Source organism: Xenopus laevis, chromosome 4S (genome assembly GCF_017654675.1).
Source record: "Xenopus laevis strain J_2021 chromosome 4S, Xenopus_laevis_v10.1, whole genome shotgun sequence".
Classification (NCBI taxonomy): domain Eukaryota; kingdom Metazoa; phylum Chordata; class Amphibia; order Anura; family Pipidae; genus Xenopus; species Xenopus laevis.
The window spans coordinates 132,665,813-132,689,683 of record NC_054378.1 but is presented as its reverse complement, the minus strand read 5'-3'; the positions used below and the strand labels follow the sequence as shown (position 1 = coordinate 132,689,683).

General features: G+C 42.3%; 1 protein-coding gene across 2 annotated transcripts in view; it reads right to left on the bottom strand.

The window, feature by feature from the left end:
- Positions 1 to 23,871, bottom strand: part of nisch.S (nischarin S homeolog) — a 56,910-nt gene that overhangs the window by 5,583 nt on the left and 27,456 nt on the right. The window contains exons 14-18 of one of the 2 annotated variants that reach the window (XM_018240910.2): positions 18,205 to 18,302; positions 14,182 to 14,237; positions 9,222 to 10,484; positions 7,240 to 7,414; positions 4,251 to 4,395 (exon numbers count right to left, since the gene is read on the bottom strand). In XM_018240910.2, coding sequence (XP_018096399.1) covers positions 4,251 to 4,395; positions 7,240 to 7,414; positions 9,222 to 10,484; positions 14,182 to 14,237; positions 18,205 to 18,302 — 1,737 coding nt within the window. Of the gene's footprint in view, positions 1 to 4,250; positions 4,396 to 7,239; positions 7,415 to 9,221; positions 10,485 to 14,181; positions 14,238 to 18,204; positions 18,303 to 23,871 lie in introns of those variants that run through there. The other variant, XM_041591101.1, reaches the window with a different exon arrangement.

Below are 23,871 nucleotides of genomic sequence, written 5' to 3'. Positions count from 1 at the left end.
TGCGAGGATCTCCCAGACCACACAATGGCATCTACCACCTCATGAGAACAGATGGGTCCAGTTGGAGACACTTTTAGCACATCCCACGGACCTGTCATTCTATTTATGGGCAGATAAGACACAACTTAAGTCTGTCCCCGTAATAAGCTCAGTGCTGAAACATACCATTAAGATATGGCATGACAGTCAAGGGAAATTCCAACCGGCCGGATCTCATAGTATTCTCACTCCATTACATAATAACCCGCTTTTTCTCCCTAGCTACGCTACTCCGGCGTTTCAATGGTGGAAAGTAAATGGCATCAATAGAATACAAGATATGTTATTGACTATAGGTATTAAATCATTTCAGTATTTACAATTTGTAAAATCTTTGCCAGAGGGCGAAACCTATAGATATTCGCAGCTACTGCACTTCCTTCATTCTATTGACCCATCCTTCGAGTCTAGACCTCCAACTCTGTTGGAAACCTGTTCTCAACGGGCTGGGAAACAGAAAGGTACTGTTTCTTTGCTATATAAATATTTAGTCTCCGCTGATGTGGAAAAGCCCCTTAAATATATGCTAGATTGGGAGAAAGATTTGGGGCGTTCTATATCTCAGCAAGAATGGTCACTCATCTGGAACTGGTCACTCATCTGGAACTCTATTTCCAAAATATCCCCTAATACTGCCATTAGAGAATCTACATATAAAGTGCTGATGCGTTGGCACCTCACACCAGCAAGGAAACATCGCTTTGACCCTTCCCCTCCCAATTCTTGCTTCAGGGGCTGTACAGCAGTTGGGGATTACCTACATATCTGGTGGACATGTCCTGTGGCTAAGCAATATTGGGCAGAGGTTTATAACTTACTTGAGCGAGTATTTCATACACCTATAGTCCCTGAGGCCACTACGACTCTTTTAGACTGCCCATCCAAAGTCCTCACGAAGCTCCAGAATACCTTGATGGCGCAAATCTTAGCTGCCGCACGAACCAATTTAGCGAGACATTGGCTGCAGAATACTATAGATGTTCATGCTGTACTTGCAAGAATTACCCAGACGCAGAATGTGTTGTATTTAACGGCTTTATTAGCAGACAGGGTGGAGAAACACACACAAATTTGGGCCCCATGGAATGTGTTTCTACAATCTTGATTGAAACTGTACCTTGATATATGTTATACTAGATGAAGTTGTACTAATGTAAACCAGTTGAAATATTTTGTACTGAAAATGATGTTTGCATTATTCTCTGTCTATGCATCTGTTTTTGAAAAATAAAAGAGATTTAAAAAAAAAAAAAAATGTTGGTCCGTTAGAAGGAAGGTCAATGGATCTCTGCTTATACAGTTGGCAGTCGCTTTGGGCCAAGCAGTTCTCCGCTGCTGTAGGTCATGTCTGGCCCAGTCCAGACTCTCCTCTGTCTTTATCTGCTCCCTCTTGATTAATGAAATGTAGGTACCTCTGCTTTACACGTGTCCCACACTATTGCTTCCACAGCAGTGCCTGTGTTTATCTCCCAGAATTCTACTAGCTGGGGGTGAAAGCTCTCATGAATGCTAGGATTATGAACCCACTTGGGGGCTAAGCACCAACGGTTTGCTTGTTTTGGGCCAGGGAAGGCTAGGGACAAATGTAGGGGTGCATGGTCAGAGCACACCCATGGCAGATAAATGGCTGATGAGGCGGAGAACCTCCTGGTTTACTAGGGCAGATGTTGCTGTTGTATAGCAGGAGTATTGCCTGTTAGTGGGATGTTTGCATCTCCATGTGTCATGGAGTCCTGCCCCTACGATCCAATCAAGGAAGACTGAGGAGTCATGGGTCTGGGGCCGGAGCCTATCTATGGCCAAATCTGTTGTTGCATTGAAATTGCCCAGGCAGAAAGTTGTGTGATTCCCCATGTCAGCGACAATAAGCAGTATCTCATCTAGAAGGGTTATGTCAAAAGGGGGTGGCACATATACATTAATAATTATCAAGCATTGGTTAAATAGCTGGCATTTAAGAATGACATATCTCCCCTTAGTGTCTGCTCACAAGCCTTCCACTCCCAGGCCCAATCCCTTCCTCTGGAGTTGGGTGAGTATTCAGCATGGTAGAGACTGCCCACCCAGGCCCGCCCCAGCGCTCTTATTCTTTGTCCCGTGAGGTGCGTTTCTTGGAGCATACATATATCAGTCCCCGTCTTTCTTAGGTGATCTAGAATAATAGACCTTTTAATAAGGTTTGTATCTTTTTCTGCGTTACCGTCATTTCTATCTACCATCAAATTTGCCAGAGGGTCTCCTATGGGAGGGCTTGAATGGTGTAGGCCCTCCTTGCGCAGTGCAACTTACTCTCATTACATTTGTAAGATAATGCAGTAAAAAAACATAAAGACTTTACAATCCCCAACCAAAAAATTGTCTCTCATGCGGTATTCCCACCCAACCAGGGGATACATCAATCCCACAACTGAATGAAACTATTCCTGGAGGATTTGTTCAGTCAGACAACACCCACTATTACTGTTCCTTGTCAATGATTTCGAGTGCTGCACAAAAGCTCCATTTTTGCCTCGGTGCTGTGGGCGCTTAATCCTAATTATTCAACCTCAGAAAGGGGGGGGCTCTTCTAGTCACTGAAAGGTTGGATGACCTGTTCCATCATTCTAAGGAGGCGATTCCCCAAAAATTCAGAGAGTCTCATAATTCAGCCTTTTACTCAAAGCAGGGTAATATATTAAGGTGAAGAGTTTGTTTGTCAAACCATATACCCAGGCTATGCAGTAGGCCTTCTAGTCGAGGAAGATCGGTTTTCCAGCCATTGGATTATTTCTTTGGGTTATCGAAGAAGAGTGCTTTCTCCCCATCCAGTATTCGCATCTTGGCCGGCTATAACACGGCGTATTTCAACCCCCTCAGTCTGCGTCTTGCCTCTGTAATTGTGCCTCTTTTCTTTTGGGTTGTAAGTGAAAAATGTGGGTAAAGGGAGATTCTTGCATTTTGGAAGGTAATGTCTCCTTTTTCCCTGGCTGCCCGGAGCGCGGTGTCCCTGTCCCTGTAGTTGAGCAGCTTCAGGATCATGGGCTGCAGAGGCGCCGCTGGTGGTAGACGTCTTGCGGGAATACGATGCTCTTTCCACTACAAAATGTTGAAAGAAGGTGAAGTGACCTAGTGCTTCCAGTAGCCATTTTTCTATAAAGGCTTCAGTTTCGGCCCCCTCACACCCTTCTGGCAGCCCAATGATTCTTATATTTGATCTCCGGTTCTGGTCTTCAAGATCATCCAGCCTGGACTTCATAGCTAACTGTTCTCTCTGTATTTGCTGAACCTGTTGCACAAGTGGGCGCACTTCATCCTCCAATTGCCCTGTCCTGCGCTCTACCTCTATAGTGCGCTCAATAACTCTCTGCAGGTCCTCCATTAGTAGGGGGAGATCAATGGGCACCTCCTCTATCTTTGAGGTGAGGGTTGCGCTGGTAGTCGCAAGATTGGCCGCCAGGGCTTCTTTGGAGTCGGCAATTGCCTGTAGTAAAAGCTGTGTATCTTGTGCTGCCGGGTTAAAGTCTGGTGGTACAGCAGGGTTCAGCTCCTCTGGTTCACTGGCCTGGTTTGGGTCACCATCTTGGAAAGACTCCACTGTGAAGGCACAGGCCTGGCGTAGCCATCAATCTGCGTCCAGATTCCCCATCGCTATGCGAGTCAGACTATTCCTCTGCTTATTGGTCAAGTTTTGTCCAGAGAAGAGAGCGGGGAAGTTGATGTATCGCCCTCTGAACAAACATTATTAGTGGCCCCCCCTTTCTCTCAGTGCCACAAGGTGAACCCCTCTTTTCCTACTTTCTGTGTATTTGGCCACATTTCCAATATTATTAACATGTTTTAAAATGGCAAAAACTGCCAGAAACCCCAGAGAACCAGAGCAACAATGTGAAAGCAGAAACGTGATGCCCCCTGTGTTGCCCCACACTGGGCAAGATCCAGGCTGCCCTGGGGCAAATGAAGTCTCTTCCATTAAACCTTTATCATCAACTATTTTATCACTACGTCTTATTATCAGGCTGCCCATGTGTCTCTGGGGTCAGATACCCATACAGCCACTGGACTAGGGAGCTGACAATCACAAGAACGACTCAATCTTTATCCTATCTCAGCATGGAGCTGCTGCTAAATTTCCCAGCATGCCCTGTTGGCAAAGGGAGCATATCAACACGGAGCAGCAGAACTATAACATTTAGAAAACTGTCATTTAAACTGGGAGGGGGCTTCATACTCACCTTCTTTCCTGGGCTTCTGGGAATCATCCAAGAGAAAGTAAACAGCTTGTGTAGAAAGGAAAATGCAGGACGTCAACTCTACATCTGGGCTTCCATAGAAGAGTAGCGAGGCCCACGAGAGATGTCTCAGCTCCTCCCCCTCAGCCTGTGATGTAAGCACAAGTCACATGACTCACACTGCCCTTATTCCCACCACAATACACTGCCAGCTGAAGCCTTAAGGAAACAAATATTTAATACAGGTATAAAGTGGGTGGGGCTTATAGGAAACACCCCATGTGCTTAGCAATGAAGGGGGGGGCTAAGAGACCCCTCTCTGCAACAATGAGCCACTGACCTGAACATACACAAACCCAACAGTCTGGCCAACAATTGTTCATTAATGCTGCAAGAGCCACAAAGCAAAGATGTACACATGCTTCTTTAGATTGCAAGCTCTTTGGGTGGTTGGTTTTGTAAGTTTTCTTGTGTAAAGTGCTGCAGAATATGTTGGCATTATATATATATATATATATATATATATATATATATATATATATATATATATATATATATATGAAATATAAAATCTAAATTAGGGTTAAACTAAATCAAATCTGCATTTTTTCTAACAATAATCAGTGACTTAAAGGGGAGTCACATGGGATAAAACTGTTCAGTTCATTTGCTTTTGAATGGGACCTGTGCGAATTAAATGAATGGTTCTGTCCCATGTGACCCTCCTTCAAGTCACTGATTGGTTACTGACTGTAAACCAATCAGAGAGCTGCAAAGGGGTTTCTTACTTTTTAGGGATAAACCAGTTTGGCAGCCAAGGACAGAAATGAACTAAGAAGATATGAGGAATTAACAGGGGATGTAGTTTTTAGGGTGACACAATGCTGGCTGCACATGGTAACCAATCAGATAGCTGTAAAGGGGAAGTAGTTCTTAAATTAGATATTGACTCACACCAGCCTTTAAACATGACATGTTTTATTTACTCCGTTTTTTTTACACTGTACGGTTCCCTTAAAGGAGAACTAAACCCTAAAAATGAATGTGGCTAAAAATGTCCTATTTTCTATAGTGAACTTATTGCACGAGGCTAAAGTTTGAGCTTGTCAATAGCAGCAATGATCCAGGACTTCAAACTTGTCACAGGGGGTCACCATCTTGGAAAGTGTCTGTGACACTCACATGCTCAGTGGGCTCTGATTGGCTGTTGAGAAGCTAAGCTTAGGGCTCGTCACTAATTATCCAGCTGAAAATGAGCTTCCCTGGCTGTAATATAAGCTGATGCTACAGGTTTGCTGATTATTCAATTCTGATGCTAATTGCACTGGTTTCTGTGCTGCCATGTAGTAATTATGTGTATTAATTACTAATCAGCCTTATATTGGGACATTTCTATTCTATGTGTACTGTATATTGTGAGTGGCTCCCTAAGCTCCGTAAGTGACAGCAGCACAGAGCATGTGAATCAGTGAATCAGCAGAAAAGAAGATGGGGAGCTACTGGGGCATCTTTGGAGACACAGATCTTTACTGCTAAAGGGCTGTGGTTGCCTTGGGCTGGTACAGAAGCACAAAACATCATGTACAACATTTCTACCTACCGTATATACTCGAGTATAAGCCGATCCGAGTATAAGCCGAGGTACCTAATTTTACCTACGAAAACTGGAAAAACGTATTGACTCTAGTATAAGCCTAGACACAACTACAGCCCTGTCTCCCAGCAGCGCACCTTCCGCCAAAGAGACTCTCCCAGCGATCGACCGGACTTCTTTGCAAAGTTGATGGTGACAGAGAATTGTGCAGAGAGTGCTGTGTGTCATAAAACCATCACTGATCTTTCGTATAACCAACAGATGGTGCTATGTGATATTGCCATCACTGTTAATCCTTTATTCAACCAACAGATGGCGCTGTGTGATATTGCAGTTACTGTTATTCTTTCATATAACCAACAGAGGGCGCTGTGTGATATTGCAGTTACTGTTATTCTTTGATATAACCAACAGATGGCGCTGTGTGATATTGCAGTCACTGTTATTCTTTGATATAACCAACAGATGGCGCTGTGTGATATTGCAGTCACTGTTATTCTTTGATACAACCAACAGATGGCGCTGTGTGATATTGCAGTCACTGTTATTCTTTGATACAACCAACAGATGGCGCTGTGTGATATTGCAGTCACTGTTATTCTTTGATACAACCAACAGATGGCGCTGTGTGATATTGCAGTCACTGTTATTCTTTGATATAACCAACAGAGGGCGCACTGTTATTCTTTCATAAAACCAACAGAGGGCATTGTGGGATATTGCAGTCTCTCCCCAAGTGAACTGTTGGTATAGGAATGATTAAAAGTGACTGCAATCTCGGCTACTGCCCGCTGACCCGAGTATAAGCCGAGGTAGACTTTTTCAGCACATTTTGGATGCTGAAAAACTCGGCTTATACTCGAGTATATACGGTACTTCTTTAGTTAGGCTTTACTTTTCCTTTAAGGGTCAGTAGTGAGTACAGCCTGTGCCCATAGACAAGCAGTGTGGGAATTTGAGCAGGCACTCAGCTTGGGCGGTTCTTGGCTTAGGGAAGAACTCATTTCTTAGACACCAGTAATAAGGGGGATGATGTAAGCAATATGGATGGTGACTTGTTTATCAGTGAATGGACAGTTACTGGTGTGGGAGGAGCTATATGACAGAGTTTTAACACAACCGCCAACTGAAGACTTATTTTATAAACCCAGAGTTAGAACATGAAGAGCAACATAAAGCTGGAAATGATCTTCAAGGTTTTCTTGCAGAAGAACAAATGAGTATCCTTTCCCTTTAAGGGATTGAGTTGTTTAAGTGTAGCAAATTGGGACACATACACAGGAGGCACCAAAAACCATTAACAAGCAACACAATATGAAGGGCACATGCCTTGGATTAGTTGGAAGCAGTTGAATGGCAGTTGAATGAGCGCAGCTGACAGTTTATGGTGTCAGTTACCTGGGCAATAGAGCTGCGGAACAGTTCCACCAGCGCCGCTCCCTTCAGTTCAGCAATGAAGTGCAGCGAGTCCAATGCCGGCAGGTAGAAGGGAATGTGGTTTTCCTCAGATAAACTGTGAATGAGACTTTCCGACGGGTACAAAGATGGCGCCGCCCTGTGAGGTCTGACGGGGCTGCAAAAATGCAAATGAGATCAGTTGTAAAGAATATTGGGGCCCAATCTGTTATCTACTGTGTATCCTGCGCTTGAATGGCTGCCCCATGGCTACACAGCAGCTTGTTTATATAAACTATACTAGTACTTATCTGTTATCTACTGTGTATCCTGTGCTTGAATGGCTGCCCCCATGGCTACACAGCAGCTTGTTTATATAAACTATAGTAGTACTTATCTGTTATCTACTGTGTATCCTGTGCTTGAATGGCTGCCCCCATGGCTACACAGCAGCTTGTTTATATAAACTATACTAGTACTTATCTGTTATCTACTGTGTATCCTGTGCTTGAATGGCTGCCCCCATGGCTACACAGCAGCTTGTTTATATAAACTATAGTAGTACTTATCTGTTATCTACTGTGTATCCTGTGCTTGAATGGCTGCCCCCATGGCTACACAGCAGCTTGTTTATATAAACTATAGTAGTACTTCTCTGTTATCTACTGTGTATCCTGTGCTTGAATGGCTGCCCCCATGGCTACACAGCAGATTGTTTATATAAACTATAGTAGTACTTATCTGTTATCTACTGTGTATCCTGTGCTTGAATGGCTGCCCCCATGGCTACACAGCAGCTTGTTTATATAAACTATAGTAGTACTTCTCTGTTATCTACTGTGTATCCTGTGCTTGAATGGCTGCCCCCATGGCTACACAGCAGCTTGTTTATATAAACTATAGTAGTACTTATCTGTTATCTACTGTGTATCCTGTGCTTGAATGGCTGCCCCCAGTGCTACACAGCAGCCTCTTTATATAAACTATAGTAGTACTTATCTGTTATCTACTGTGTATCCTGTGCTTGAATGGCTGCCCCATGGCTACACAGCAGCTTGTTTATATAAACTATAGTAGTACTTATCTGTTATCTACTGTGTATCCTGTGCTTGAATGGCTGCCCCCATGCCTACACAGCAGCTTGTTTATATAAACTATAGTAGTACTTATCTGTTATCTACTGTGTATCCTGTGCTTGAATGGCTGCCCCCATGGCTACACAGCAGCTTGTTTATATAAACTATAGTAGTACTTATCTGTTATCTACTGTGTATCCTGTGCTTGAATGGCTACCCCCGTGGCTACATAGCAGCTTGTTTATATAAACTATAGTAGTTTTTCTGAAACAAAGACACCAGTTGTACCAGCGCAGCACAACACTACGTTATATTGTCTTTCCTTTAAAACACTTAGCTTAACACTTTACAAGATAATCTTGTATTTCTGTATATGAATTGTGTGGTCTCCGCCTCATTGCACCCCCGCCTAATGGATTATAATTGGTTAGGGTTAGTGGTGAGCACAACTATTTTGCTACAGTTTATAGCGGAGCAATGACCAGCCCCACATTGTAGCTCCCACCCTGTCAGCTGATCTCAGTGCTGGCCAAAGGTTAAATATTTTAGCCTTGAAATGATTGCCCCAGTGTGTGCGACTAAGCCCCTGTGTCTCACTGAGCTACTCCTGGATTATTCACCCATCACTTCCCATCTATTGGCTAGTGAAATAAGTCTATTGGCTAGTGAAATAAGTCTACTGTCTAGTGAAATAAGTCTACTGTCTAGTGAAATGGGTCTACTGTCTAGTGAAATGGGTCTATTGGCTAGTGATAGAGGTCTATTGGCTAGTGATAGAGGTCTATTGGCTAGTGATAGAGATCTATTGGCTAGCGATAGAGGTCTATTGGCTAGTGATAGAGGTCTATTGGCTAGTGATAGAGGTCTATTGGCTATCAAAATAAGTCTATTGGCTAGTGAAATGCTTACCTTAGTGTGTGCTTTGGCATTGTGCTGGCACCAAGCAGGGAGCTCTCTGGATTGTCCAGACTTTTTAAGGATTTGCACAAAACCAAGTTCTTTCCATCCTGCAGTGATTTTCTCAACTGGTTGAACAACATTAAGAACTGGAATTTATTTTGAGGTAAAACAAAAAAAGCTTGGACTGCCCTGTAGCCCACTATTAAAGGGACGGTGTGCCCATCAGGCAGTGATGGTTTCTTCTCAGCAGGGCAAGTGTCCAACTCTAGAACAACAGAAGCCAGAGGAATGGCCTCCATCCTCACAGCGTTCCTTGTGGATTCTTCCAGTTGTTGACCTGTTATTCCACCAATGTCAGTTGTAATGAGGATCAAGCATTGGTCAGTAAGGAGTAGCCAACTGGGAAGCATCTCTAGCCCTCCTGCTGTAGATACGGAGGAGGAGAGAAGAGCAGAACATGAGGAGGCTGGAGGCCACGAGACAAGCGGTAGCTCTAGTTGGGTGAATTCATTGGCAGGTTGCTCCTCGCTGTGAAACATAAACGCTGGGAAACATCCCCTCACTTCACTGTCTTTCAATAGACTTTGCTGAACGTGGGAATGAGAGAGAAGGAAATCCTGCAAGCTCTTGTGCTCAGAATGGAGAATGAGCTTGGGAGAGGTTTCCATTGGGGGGCACTGGGCTCTCAGACAAGCGTGGAGCTGCTGTAAGTTCTGCAAGTCCGACAGAACCAGAACACGGTCTTCCCCGTCTCCCAAAGTCAGATTTAAACAAATGTCTGGAAGTGGGAAATGAAATTGTGTAATGTCACTGTAAGAAAAATATAGAAGCAACTTCAATAAATTGTGTGCGGGGGGAATGGGGGTCATGGTGTTATGAGCAATTTCAAAGCAGGCCATGGAGGTGTCTGTGAGCACAAGGCAAGAAGCAAAATGTCGCAGTAGAACTGCACCCCGACTGTGAAAGCAGACGCCCCACACAACCTCAATGATGCGGCAACTTGCTGAATCCACACAATTTCCATCGGAGGTTTCATTTTCTGTATCCGCTCCCATTTCAAAATAACCGTCTTCTGTGCTACACAATTGTGAATGTCGGGGTTCCCACTTGTTCTTGGCCTCCCCAACAAGACCTTTGGGCTGATTCACTGCCTGTTGGATCAGCACCGAGAGATGTGGAATTAAATCCTTGTCTAGATCATATAGAGACAAACAGGGACAGGTCTCACTCTCAGCCAACGCAATGGAGTCTTCCCGTTCATCAGTGGTCCCACTGTGTGACACAATGATACACAATAATAACTCACTGCTCCCACTGTGTGACAAAATGATACACAATTATAACTCACTGCTCCCACTGTGTGACAAAATGATACACAATTATAACTCACTGCTCCCACTGTGTGACACAATGATACACAATTATAACTCACTGCTCCCACTGTGTGACAAAATGATACACAATAATAACTCACTGCTCCCACTGTGTGACAAAATGATACACAATTATAACTCACTGCTCCCACTGTGTGACAAAATGATACACAATTATAACTCACTGCTCCCACTGTGTGACACAATGATACACAATTATAACTCACTGCTCCCACTGTGTGACACAATGATACACAATTATAACTCACTGCTCCCACTGTGTGACACAATGATACACAATTATAACTCACTGCTCCCACTGTGTGACAAAATGATACACAATAATAACTCACTGCTCCCACTGTGTGACAAAATGATACACAATAATAACTCACTGCTCCCACTGTGTGACAAAATGATACACAATAATAACTCACTGCTCCCACTGTGTGACACAATGATACACAATTATAACTCACTGCTCCCACTGTGTGACACAAAATGATACACAATAATAACTCACTGCTCCCACTGTGTGACACAATGATACACTAATAATAACTCACTGCTCCCACTGTGTGACACAATGATACACAATAATAACTCACTGCTCCCACTGTGTGACACAAAATGATACACAATAATAACTCACTGCTCCCACTGTGTGACACAATGATACACAATAATAACTCACTGCTCCCACTGTGTGACACAATGATACACAATAATAACTCACTGCTCCCACTGTGTGACAAAATGATACAGAATTATAACTCACTGCTCCCACTGTGTGACACAATGATACACAATTATAACTCACTGCTCCCACTGTGTGACAAAATGATACACAATAATAACTCACTGCTCCCACTGTGTGACAAAATGATACACAATTATAACTCACTGCTCCCACTGTGTGACAAAATGATACACAATTATAACTCACTGCTCCCACTGTGTGACACAATGATACACAATTATAACTCACTGCTCCCACTGTGTGACACAATGATACACAATTATAACTCACTGCTCCCACTGTGTGACACAATGATACACAATTATAACTCACTGCTCCCACTGTGTGACACAATGATACACAATTATAACTCACTGCTCCCACTGTGTGACAAAATGATACACAATTATAACTCACTGCTCCCACTGTGTGACACAATGATACACAATTATAACTCACTGCTCCCACTGTGTGACACAATGATACACAATTATAACTCACTGCTCCCACTGTGTGACACAATGATACACAATTATAACTCACTGCTCCCACTGTGTGACACAATGATACACAATTATAACTCACTGCTCCCACTGTGTGACAAAATGATACACAATAATAACTCACTGCTCCCACTGTGTGACAAAATGATACACAATAATAACTCACTGCTCCCACTGTGTGACAAAATGATACACAATAATAACTCACTGCTCCCACTGTGTGACACAATGATACACAATTATAACTCACTGCTCCCACTGTGTGACACAAAATGATACACAATAATAACTCACTGCTCCCACTGTGTGACACAATGATACACTAATAATAACTCACTGCTCCCACTGTGTGACACAATGATACACAATAATAACTCACTGCTCCCACTGTGTGACACAAAATGATACACAATAATAACTCACTGCTCCCACTGTGTGACACAATGATACACAATAATAACTCACTGCTCCCACTGTGTGACACAATGATACACAATAATAACTCACTGCTCCCACTGTGTGACAAAATGATACAGAATTATAACTCACTGCTCCCACTGTGTGACACAATGATACACAATTATAACTCACTGCTCCCACTGTGTGACAAAATGATACACAATAATAACTCACTGCTCCCACTGTGTGACAAAATGATACACAATTATAACTCACTGCTCCCACTGTGTGACAAAATGATACACAATTATAACTCACTGCTCCCACTGTGTGACACAATGATACACAATTATAACTCACTGCTCCCACTGTGTGACACAATGATACACAATTATAACTCACTGCTCCCACTGTGTGACACAATGATACACAATTATAACTCACTGCTCCCACTGTGTGACACAATGATACACAATTATAACTCACTGCTCCCACTGTGTGACAAAATGATACACAATAATAACTCACTGCTCCCACTGTGTGACAAAATGATACACAATAATAACTCACTGCTCCCACTGTGTGACAAAATGATACACAATAATAACTCACTGCTCCCACTGTGTGACACAATGATACACAATTATAACTCACTGCTCCCACTGTGTGACACAAAATGATACACAATTATAACTCACTGCTCCCACTGTGTGACAAAATGATACACAATTATAACTCACTGCTCCCACTGTGTGACACAATGATACACTAATAACTTACTGCTCACAGTGTGGGATAAATAACAAATAATGTTTAAACATGAAATAAACCCAATATGAATAAATGCAGCTCAGTTACGATCCAGGACAAGATACAAATTATTTCAGGGAAAAAAGAAACTGCTTCTGTATGAGTAATATATACTTTGTGTCACTTCAACCTCTCCCAGTGTGTTACGCACCGACCCGTCTCCCCCAGTGTGTTACCCACGACCCCTGTCTCCCCCAGTGTGTTACCCACCGACCCCTGTCTCCCCCAGTGTGTTACCCACCGACGCCCGTCTCCCGTGTGTTACCCACCGACCCCCGTCTCCCCAGTGTGTTACCCACCGACCCCCGTCTCTCCAGTGTGTTACCTACCGACCCCCGTCTCCCCAGTGTGTTACCCACCGACGCCCGTCTCCCCAGTGTGTTACCCACCGACCCCCGTCTCCCCAGTGTGTTACCCACCGACCCCCGTCTCTCCAGTGTGTTACCTACCGACCCCCGTCTCCCCAGTGTGTTACCCACCGACCCCCGTCTCTCCAGTGTGTTACCCACCGACCCCATGTCTCCCCAGTGTGTTACCCACCGACCCCATGTCTCCCCAGTGTGTTACCCATCCGCAAAGGAGGGAAGCCTAACTGCTAGACCTCACAAGCCCTGGAAGTATTTGAGTCATTGAAAAAATCTCTTCTGCTTCTGTTCTCAAACATCCGGATCCTCTTCTCCCCTTCTTTATTGAAGTTGACGCCTCCGATATGGGTGCTGGTGCAGTCCTATCCTAAACACAACTCAGTGATGGGAAACTTCTTTTCTAAACAATTCTCCCAGCCAGAACAAAACTATGATGTTGGCAACTCCTGGCAGTCAAGTTGGCACTGGAGGAATGGAGGCATCTACTGGAAGGCTCTACAATACCAGTAACAATCTTTACAGATCACAAAAACCTAAAGTACATTCAAGCTCTTGGGCACCATTCTTCTGCCGTCCCATGTTATCTAGGAGTTTCGTTCCTGTGGATCCTTGCTATAAAAATAATGACCCTATCGTTCCTCCAGCTAAAACTGTGGCTGCATTGTTTCCCTCTATGACATCTCAAATCCTATCCGCACAATCTTCTTCTTCGTTTAGTGAGTTAGTTATTTATGTAAAATGTTATGTCTTATATTAAACATCAAATAAACAAGCTCCTACCTGTCTGCCATTGGATTCTGCTTGTCCCTCTGTAATCCCCCCTCACACGGACTTTGCTAAAAATATAAATGAGATTTGGTTCTTATCGTCTACATAATATTTAGGCACATTTTTCTTATTTCAAATGTCAGAAAATAAATAACAGTTTTTTTGCCAGGAGATTCTGTCCTGCCAAAATATCATTTTGAACATTGCTAATTAGTCCTGCACAGCTCTGTAAAAATGTAACGTACCTCATTTCTAACAGTGGGGAGCAATATAGTAACTAATCTTGTAATGGTACAAACAATAGGATTTATATAAGTTCCCAATCTACTCTGACCCATTCCTGTTTTATACAGATAGCTAGAATCTCAGCTGCCATAAAGCAGGACAGAACTGCTGCTTACAATGGGGATCAGATAGGATCTGTGCAGCCACTGGGACAGAATGTTCTGTTATACAGATAGCTAGAATCTCAGCTGCCATAAAGCAGGACAGGACTGCTGCTTACAATGGGGATCAGATAGGATCTGTGCAGCCACTGGGACAGAATGCTCTGTTATACAGATAGCTAGAATCTCAGCTGCCATAAAGCAGGACAGGACTGCTGCTTACAATGGGGATCAGATAGGATCTGTGCAGCCACTGGGACAGAATGTTCTGTTATACAGATAGCTAGAATCTCAGCTGCCATAAAGCAGGACAGGACTGCTGCTTACAATGGGGATCAGATAGGATCTGTGCAGCCACTGGGACAGAATGTTCTGTTATACAGATAGCTAGAATCTCAGCTGCCATAAAGCAGGACAGGACTGCTGCTTACAATGGGGATCAGATAGGATCTGTGCAGCCACTGGGACAGAATGTTCTGTTATACAGATAGCTAGAATCTCAGCTGCCATAAAGCAGGACAGGACTGCTGCTTACAATGGGGATCAGATAGGATCTGTGCAGCCACTGGGACAGAATGTTCTGTTATACAGATAGCTAGAATCTCAGCTGCCATAAAGCAGGACAGGACTGCTGCTTACAATGGGGATCAGATAGGATCTGTGCAGCCACTGGGACAGAATGTTCTGTTATACAGATAGAATCTCAGCTGCCATAAAGCAGGACAGGACTGCTGCTTACAATGGGGATCAGACAGGATCTGTGCAGCCACTGGGACAGAATGTTCTGTTATACAGATAGAATCTCAGCTGCCATAAAGCAGGACAGGACTGTTGCTTACAATGGGGATCAGATAGGATCTGTGCAGCCACTGGGACAGAATGTTCTGTTATACAGATAGAATCTCAGCTGCCATAAAGCAGGACAGGACTGCTGCTTACAATGGGGATCAGACAGGATCTGTGCAGCCACTGGGACAGAATGTTCTGTTATACAGATAGCTAGAATCTCAGCTGCCATAAAGCAGGACAGGACTGCTGCTTACAATGGGGATCAGACAGGATCTGTGCAGCCACTGGGACAGAATGTTCTGTTATACAGATAGCTAGAATCTCAGCTGCCATAAAGCAGGACAGGACTGCTGCTTACAAGGGGGATCAGATAGGATCTGTGCAGCCACTGGGACAGAATGTTCTGTTATACAGATAGCTAGAATCTCAGCTGCCATAAAGCAGGACAGGACTGCTGCTTACAATGGGGATCAGATAGGATCTGTGCAGCCACTGGGACAGAATGTTCTGTTATACAGATAGCTAGAATCTCAGCTGCCATAAAGCAGGACAGGACTGCTGCTTACAATGGGGATCAGATAGGAACTGTAGTGTAATTATATTTTATATTTATGTGAATTGTATTTCTAAGCTCATGTGGTTATTGCACCCTCATACCCACCCCTTTATATTTTTGGTGGTCCCCCTCACTTGTGCTTTGGTTTGTGCAATCGCTCTCTCTTAAAAGCCATAAATGCTGGCGGCATGGGAGGATCTAGCCGTGAAAAAACCAACGTCCCATTAGACACTTCTCTATGTACACACACACTTATTGTGTCATTCATTTAGTTCTTCTTTACACTCTTTCATTCTATGCTTACTTACATACATACTCCCAAATACACATACACTTTCCCTTACCACTACCATACACACCTTCACATTTCACTTACACATGTATACACACTATTGTGCAACTGCACATATCACTCTACTTTGTCTTTAATTACAACACCTGACTTCTACTTTTCTAAAATGGCCGTTGGTTAAGGCAGTCCCTCCCTCTTAAAAGCCGCTCAGCAGTTGGCGGGGGAGGATTTAGCCCACAGTTTGAAACCAAAGCACAGGAGATGTTACATAAAGAATTGTTACTACAGAGAGGTAATATACCTTTTTTACTATGATTAGAGGTTAATAAGTTAGGGACCACCATGTGGGGTTTTACCTTGACGTGGTATGGTGGTTTATCAATATTATGATCATAACTTTGTAACAAAAAAAACCCTGTTTCAAAATTACATGCACTTGTATATTTACTTGAATTACTTAGACAGGGCTTTATACTTTTTGAAATTGGCCTCAGGTGTGCATCCACAACCCCCCCATATTTATGTATTTCTAATGCACTTATTGTTACTTATCAATGCAGTGATCCCGTATTTATTACTACTAATTTATTGTTTTGCTGTACAAAGCCTTGAACTCAAGGAGCGCTATACAAATAAAAATATACATATATACAGGAATCCAACGCAAGGTGACGTATGTGAAACACTTATATTAACTCTTAAGCCATTCACTTACACCCCAAGGCATGGCAACTGTATGAAACCCAATGTGAGACCCCCATAGTAGGGACACAGGCAAAGAAGAGGTTAACAATTCAGTTTTGTGGCCCAGTGGGAAGAGGTGAGTGGGTTCTTATTGGGTGTCATTATGGCACATGGAGCACAAGAAGAAGGATAATGAAGGGGTTTCTATATGGAAATGACCAGCCACTTGTGCAGGAATTATGTGGATATTTTGGGAATTGGTATAGTATTGGGATAATTAGATTATTGTGTTTCTTCCAAACCTCCACATATCTGTATTCAAACTAGAGACATATGTATGTGTTTTATTTCTTAGAGCATCACATGGGCATTTCTCCTTCCTCCAGATCATTGTTAGGATTCACTTGATGGACAGTTGTATCTAAGTTAACTGGCCAGCGTGGCAACCCGGGTGACTTTCTTACTGAAGTGATCAATGACCCTTTTATCTCCCACTAAATTTGGGCCCAATGACAAGAATCTGGTTATTTCTGGATACTTGAGCCTGTTCCACACTTATTTATCAAGAGTCGAATTTTCGAGTTTTTTATGGCCACAACTGTCAAATTGTTAAAATTCGATCGAGTTTTTTTTAAAAAAAATTCTAATTCGATTTTTGAAATTTATCATACACTGGCCCTTTAAGAACTCGAATTCGACTATTCGCCAGCTTAAACCTGCCGAATTGGGATCAATTTGGAGTTGTTTGCAGTCTTCCTGACATTTGAGTTTTTGTCACTGAAAAAACTTGAATTGAATTTTATTCGAATTTTCGGGTCGATCCTATTCACCCGAATTTTAAAAATTTCTATTTTTTTTAAAATAAATTTCGATTGGTCAAATTTCAAGTTCATGGAAGTTTATGGGAGTTTTAAATAACTCCCACAAACTCGAAATTCGACGGTTGATAAATCTGCCCCTCAGTGCTAATTAACCCAGAGAAAGTGGTTCTACTCCAGTGATTATCTGGCAGAGGAAGCGGTTGGCTCCAGCAATGGACAATGAGGATAATGGATAGAAGAAAACAACATGATGTGCTAAAATGTTGATTATTCCTCTGTTTGAACACAGAATAAAGGTGCCATTCTCTTTTCTAATCAGAGTTCCTGCTCGTTGGCTTGTGTCGTAGTGAAGTGACCTGTAGGGTTGGTGCCTACGTGATTCCTCCTGCTGTGGGGGCTGCCCATGTTGGGGTGCCATTGGGTCGGTGCTGGAGTGGGAGGGTGGGAAATGTGCAATGAAGTCCCAGTCAGGAGTAAAGTAGCACATAGTCATTGTGCTGAAATTACCTTTCCTCTCGGAGTCTCTTGCACTGGCGGCTCAGCACAGCAGCTGGTTTGGCCTCCACAAGGGGATAAGCTTTTAGCTAATGAAAGGTCTAGGGAAACTGTAAGGGCAAGAAAAATACCTTCCATTAATATCAACACAAGTCATTTATTTAATTCAATATGGGCTTGTGCCAGGTGCTTCTTCCAGGAGGCCATCTGTAGGGAAAAGGAACGTGGCACATCATTGTACTGTAGCACTGGAAACCCACAACAACTGGCTGTGCCCATGGGGATAACTTTCACTCATACATGTGTGTGCGCCACCGTGCTGCATGTACTAGCCACTCACTAGCCACTCACTAGCCACTCACTAGCATGCATCACTCCCTGCCATCACATGACCAACTATGGGGACCGTTCCAATGAACCCTCTCTGGCACCTGCCCCCGTGCCTACCCTCACACACACCCTCCAACCACAACTGCACTTCAAAAATATTGTCCAATTTGCAGCACTGCAGGAATTGTGGGGGAAATGGGATTGCTCTCAGCACTCGTGGTGCTAAATGAGCCTTCAAGCGTCTTCAAATGTGGTGCCTGAAGTATTTTCTGCTGCCAGTCAGTGTATTCCTTTAGTCTGCCGCACAGGACAATGGACTGGCAGGAGGGAAGCCAATAGTAGAGCTCAGGGAAGTAGGCCTCAAGCAGTTTTCTGAAATGATCAAATGACTCCTCACTATATGCTTCTGTCCCTTTCTGTGCAGGTTTAGAATTGGAGGACATGATTGCTTGATGTTCTTCTTTCCTTGATCAGGAGCGTAAATGAAAAGTGTTTTTTTCTGGTAGTTCCCCGTTATCTTTGAGTTTGAGGCAGAGGGCTACCTACCTACTGCTCTGGGTGTTGGTGTGAAGGTCAAGTTAAGGTGGTAGTCAGTGTTACTCACAAATATTATTAAGTTGTTTCAAATGGCAGCGCTCTGGCTGTGACAATTGCCTTTAATGGGGTACCTGGTTTCCACAAAATGTTATTGAGGTGGCAAAGCAGGTGGCAGTTACCACTGAAACATCTCAATGGTCTATTAAACTAAATTTTAGTTCAACGTAGACAAGGATTTTCTGAGGCAACTTCTGTGGCCTTTGTATTATTTAGCTTTTTGGAATCACAGCAGCTGTCGGTTGCTAGGGTTCAATTTACCCTCCCAACTAGGGATGCACCAAATCCACTACTTTGGGTTCGGCCAAACCCCCGAATGATTTGTGAAAGATTTGGCCAAATAACAAACCAAATCCTAATTTGCAGGAGTACTGGGGTATTTTCTGAGCAAAGATTTTTAGTGAAGCAGTATTCAGTTGGATGAAATTAAATCAAATGTGAAAAACTGGCTGTGCAAAAATGTGGGTACCCTTGTAATTTTGCTAATTTGAATGCATGTTTAACTGCTCAATACTGATTACTGGCAACACCAAATTGGTTGGATTAGCTGGTTAAGCCTTGAACTTCATAGGCAGGTCTTTCCAATCATGAGAAAAGGTATTTAAGGTGACCAATTGCAAGTTGTGCTTCTGTTTGACTCTCCTCTGAAGAGTGACAGCATGGGATCCTCAAAGCAACTCTCAAAAGATCTGAAAACAAAGATTGTTCAGTATCAGGGTTTAGGGGAAGGCTACAAAAAGCATCTCAGAGGTTTATTAAACTGTCAGTTCCAACTGTAAGGAATGGAATGAGGAAATGGAAGGCCACAGGCACAGTTGCTGTAAAACCCAGGTCTGACAGGCCAAGAAAAATCCAGGAGCGACATATGCGGAGGATTGTGAGAATGTTCCAGACAAGCCAAAGATCATCTCCAAAGACCTGCAAGAAGATCTTGCTGCAGATGCAGGTGTATCTGTACATCGTTCTACAATTCAGCACAATTTGCACAAAGAACATGTGTATGGCAGGGGGATGAGAAGCCCTTTCTGCACTCACACAAACACACTCGCTTGTTCTATGGAAAAGATCATTTACACAACACACAGGCATTTGGGAACAAAGAGCTTTGGACTGAGGAGACTGAAGAAGAACACGGCATTCCAAGAAAAACACCTACTACCTACTGTCACATTTGGTGGAGGTCCCATCATGCTGTGGGGCTGTGTGGCTAGTTCAGGGGCTGTGTGGCTAGTTCAGGGGCTGTGTGGCTAGTTCAGGGACTACTAAGGCCCTTGTTAAAGTCCAGGGTCAGATGAATTCAACCCAATATCAACAAATTCTTCAGATAATGTTCTGCTGAAATACTACTGTTTCCATAAGGCAAGTTATATATTAAATGAAGTTGCTACTTTGAAAGCTCAGCCAATGATAAAAAAAACTCCAAAGAATTAAGAGGGGATCCCAAACTTTTTCATGACTGTATATTTAACCCTTCTGGGGTAAGAGTCTGCATATTGTAAATCCATCTGCTTTTCTCTTGTAAAGTTCTTCTCATCATATAGATATATATATATATATATACACTGAATCAAAACAAAAGAACAAAGAAGAGCGACCTTTGATAACTGCACGACCCACCCCTTATGTCATATAATTCCACTGTATAAAGAGAATAAAATGTAACTTTTATTGGTCTTTTTATTAAAAAAACACCCGTAGTGTGATGGAAAAAAGATAAACAGGCAAAGGCATGTTAGGGAATAGCTGATGTGGGAACAACAAATATCAATACAGCACCAAGGACTGCTTTATATGATGTTATAATAATATCGGGTTCTGCCCAATTAAAGATATGTATAAGTAAGGCAACTTGGGGTTAAATGTGGAGTGCTGGTCGATATATTAGCCCCATTTTAGTAGCAAAAAGACGTTGTATAAGGACTTCGATGTTGTGTACTCTATGAGCTATAGCAAGCCAGTATAGATTCACCCCGTGATATTTGTTGTTCCCACATCAGCTATTCCCTAACATGCCTTTGCCTGTTTATCTTTTTTCCATCACACTACGGGTGTTTTTTTAATAAAAAGACCAATAAAAGTTACGTTTTATTCTCTTTATACAGTGGAATTATATGACATAAGGGGTGGGTCGTGCAGTTATCAATGGTCGCTCTTCTTTGTTCTTTTGTTTTGATTATTACACTAATTGGACGTTGCTCACCAGCACTGCTTCTCTAGATGGCCGGTGCTCCCACATCATATAAACACCTCTCCAATTCTCTCCAACACTGTTATTCCCAAAAATGTTAGACCCTTGGCGTTTTTATTATGATTGTACTTGGAATGATTGGATAAACTATGGTTTTTCACCTCTTGATCATTTCTGCTTTCTCTTAGTGCTCTATTAGTTTTCTCTTCATATCGCAAGCCACAAGCAGTATATTACATGTTTAGTAGTGAATTTGATGCAATGTTCAATATTATATGATTTGTTAGTGACATTCAATGTAAAAGTTGTCTTCTTTTCTGCATATCCGCAGGCTTTGTATAATACACATGGGTAGAATCCCTTCCACTCTTCCCTTTGCTTTTTTGTTTTTGTTCTTTATGTAGGGATATAATTGTTAACATTTGCCCCAAATTTCTTGACCTTGTAGATTACTTGTTTTTTTTTTGACAAAATGCCTTTTAATTACATATCTCCCTCTAGTACATTCCAGTATTTAGTGATAATACAGCGTTGCTCCCTGGGCCATATGTGGTGATGAACATACAAACTTCTCAATTTTTCTTTTTTCTGTTTTATTTCCTTATTGTTTAATAATTCATTTATATCTACTTCTAATAATATTTCACACCATTGCTGGATTACTTTTTTACTATATCCCCTTTGTCTGAATCTATCAGATATATAAACCAATTGTTTTTCTACTTCCATTGGATCTGATTTCTTGAGCCTATGAAATTGCCCATATGGAATATTCTTTATCCAAAGTGGGTTATGATTACTTGTACTAATGACATATACTTATACTAATTGCACACATCCACTTGCAAGATTTTAAAATTCAGTCCTAGTTTTCTTATGAACTGTTTTGAATTATGCAAAGCCTGCGGACATGCAGAAAAGAAGACGACTTTTACATCGAATGTCACTAACAAATCATATAATATTGAACATTGCATCAAATTCACTACTAAACATGTAATATACTGCTTAGAATGCCCTTGTGGCTTGCAATATGTAGGGAAACTAATAGAGTACTAAGAGAAAGCAGAAATGAACATGCTAGAAACATAGAAAAAGAGGTGGAAAACCATAGTGTATCCAATCATTTCAAGTACAATCATAATAAAAACGCCATTGGTCTAAAATTGTAGTGAATAACAATGGTGGAGAGGTGGATGTATGGTGAGAAGAACTTTACAAGAGGAAAGCAGATGGATTTACAATATGCAGACTCTTACCCCAGAAGGGTTAAATATAGATATGAACTTCAGAGTTTTTTTTATAGTTAAAACACGAAAAAAAGGTACATATATAAAAAAAAAATCACAAAAGAAGAAAAAGCTGAATAAATCACATAAAAAAAACACAAAAAAAGGAAAATACGCATGCTTATTTGTACAGTCATGGGAACCCCTCTTAATTCTTTGGAGTTTTGTTTCTCATTGGCTGAGCTTTCAAAGTAGCAACTTCCTTTTAATATATAACTTGCCTTATGGAAACAGTAGTATTTCAGCAGTGACATCAAGTTTATTGGATTAACAGAAAATATACAATATGCAGCATAACAAAATTAGACGGGTGCATAAATGTGGGCACCCCAACAGAGATATGACATCAATACTTAGTTACAAATGTAACAGCCTCTAGACGCCTCCTATAGCCTTTGATGAGTGTTTGGATTCTGGATGTGGCTATTTCTGACCATTGGTCCATACAAAATCTCTCCAGTTCAGTTAAATGTGATGGCTGCCGAGCATGGACAGTCTGCTTCAAATCACCCCATAGATTTTCCATGATATTCAAGTGGGGGGACTCCAGAATATTGTACTTGTCCCTCTGCATAAATGTCTTTGTAGATTTCCAAGTGAGTTTAGGGTCATTGTCTTGTTGGAATATCCGACCCCTGCAGCAGAACTTCAACTTTGTGACTGATGCTTCAACATTATCCTTAACAATTTGTTGATATTGGGTTGAATTCATCCGACCCTGGACTTTAACAAGGGCCTTAATAGTCCCTGAACTAGCCACACAGCCCCTGAACTAGCCACACAGCCCCACAGCATGATGGGACCTCCACCAAATGTGACAGTAGGTAGTAGGTGTTTTTCTTGGAATGCCGTGTTCTTCTTCAGTCTCATCAGTCCAAATCTCTTTGTTCCCAAATGCCTGTGTCTTGTGTAAATGATCTTTTCCATACAACAAGCGAGTGTGTTTGTGTGAGTGCAGAAAGGGCTTCTCATCCCCCTGCCATACACATGTTCTTTGTGCAAATTGTGCTGAATTGTAGAACGATGTACAGATACACCTGCATCTGCAGCAAGATCTTCTTGCAGGTCTTTGGAGATGATCTTTGGCTTGTCTGTAACATTCTCACAATCCTCCGCATATGTCGCTCCTGGATTTTTCTTGGCCTGTCAGACCTGGGTTTTACAGCAACTGTGCCTGTGGCCTTCCATTTCCTCATTCCATTCCTTACAGTTGGAACTGACAGTTTAATAAACCTCTGAGATGCTTTTTGTAGCCTTCCCCTAAACCCTGATACTGAA